Below are 1,175 nucleotides of genomic sequence, written 5' to 3'. Positions count from 1 at the left end.
CCCAGCTTGGAAAATCAGACCAAGTTGGAACTCGTTGACAGAGGTCCCGGAGAATACGTATGATAATCACACAGGACTGTAGACCATTAGCTCTAGCCTGGAACCACTTAGCGTGGCCTAGAGCAGCCAGAGCGTCAAGGCGTTTTTGCCTGTCCAAGATGTCCGGTGGGTCTTTCACCATACCCAAGGTTACATCTCCTTCCCTCATGTTCTCTTCTCAAATAATTGGAGATGTCAGGGTGATAGTGACTTGCATTTTGGGTTCCACACATGAGTTCAAAATTATTGCCACTTCAGAAACAGCACATTTTATGTCATACTTATACTTCTCAGGACTTATAACAGCAAGCTGCTTGGGTAGGTTTTCTGCAATACGGCTTAATAATGTCTTTGAAGGTTTCTCTGAGCACAGCAAAACAAGGTTGACATTTCTATCTCCTCGGAGAAGTAATCCTTTCACCAATACTCCCACTCGCGAAACTCCCTTTAAAGCTCTGTCTTTACCTCCCTCTTTCTTATCATCTCCCTCTTTGCTCTTGCTCTTCTCGTGTTCAGATAAGCTGTCTGAAACAAGTTTTAAAGCACGTTCAGTGATAGAAACAATTTTCTGAACTGCCTGTAATTCCTCTTCAGTTGGATAAATGGTAGCATGCTTTGTCATTACGTAACGGTCATCAGATGAGTCACGACGATGTAAGGGTGCAGGCCCCTGTGGCTGAGGAGGCATGCCTGGTTGGACTCCCAGAAGGCCTAGTGGGCCTGGGGAACCATGAGGATAGCCTCTGTCAGGCATTTGGTGGCGATCATCCCAATGATACTGTTCTTCCTCCATTCTTCTCCAGTACATGTCCTCTTCGTAACGTCTCATTTCCATCCTCCAGTGTTCTTCCTCTTCTCTTCTTCACCAGTACTCCTCTTTCTGCATTTGCTTTCTCATTTTCTCTTCTTGAATCTTTCTTGCTCTAATACTGGGCTCTACTTCTTGCAAATCTGGATTTACTTTATTTATTTTTTTCTTTATTTTATTTTTTAACTTTATAATATTTATTGGTTTTGCCATGTATCAACATGAATCCACCACAGGTATACACATGTCCCCCATCCTGAACCCTTCTCCCTCCTCCCTCCCTGTACCATCCCTCTGGGTCGTCCCAGTGCACCAGCCCCAAGCATCC

General features: G+C 44.5%; 1 protein-coding gene across 1 annotated transcript in view; it reads right to left on the bottom strand.

Moving 5' to 3' along the window:
- Positions 1-951, bottom strand: part of LOC105001069 (zinc finger RNA-binding protein-like) — a 37,084-nt gene extending 36,133 nt beyond the window's left edge. The window contains 1 exon segment of the mRNA XM_010857191.1: positions 7-951. Coding sequence (XP_010855493.1) covers positions 7-874 — 868 coding nt within the window. The 5' untranslated portion in view covers positions 875-951.
- Between the last annotated feature and the right edge of the window lie 224 nt (positions 952-1,175).

The sequence above is a fragment of the Bison bison genome, unplaced genomic scaffold, assembly GCF_000754665.1.
Source record: "Bison bison bison isolate TAMUID 2011002044 unplaced genomic scaffold, Bison_UMD1.0 scf7180017864378, whole genome shotgun sequence".
Classification (NCBI taxonomy): Eukaryota; Metazoa; Chordata; class Mammalia; order Artiodactyla; family Bovidae; genus Bison; species Bison bison.
The sequence above is the reverse complement of the archived record's forward strand: the minus strand, read 5'-3'. Positions and strand labels throughout refer to the sequence as shown.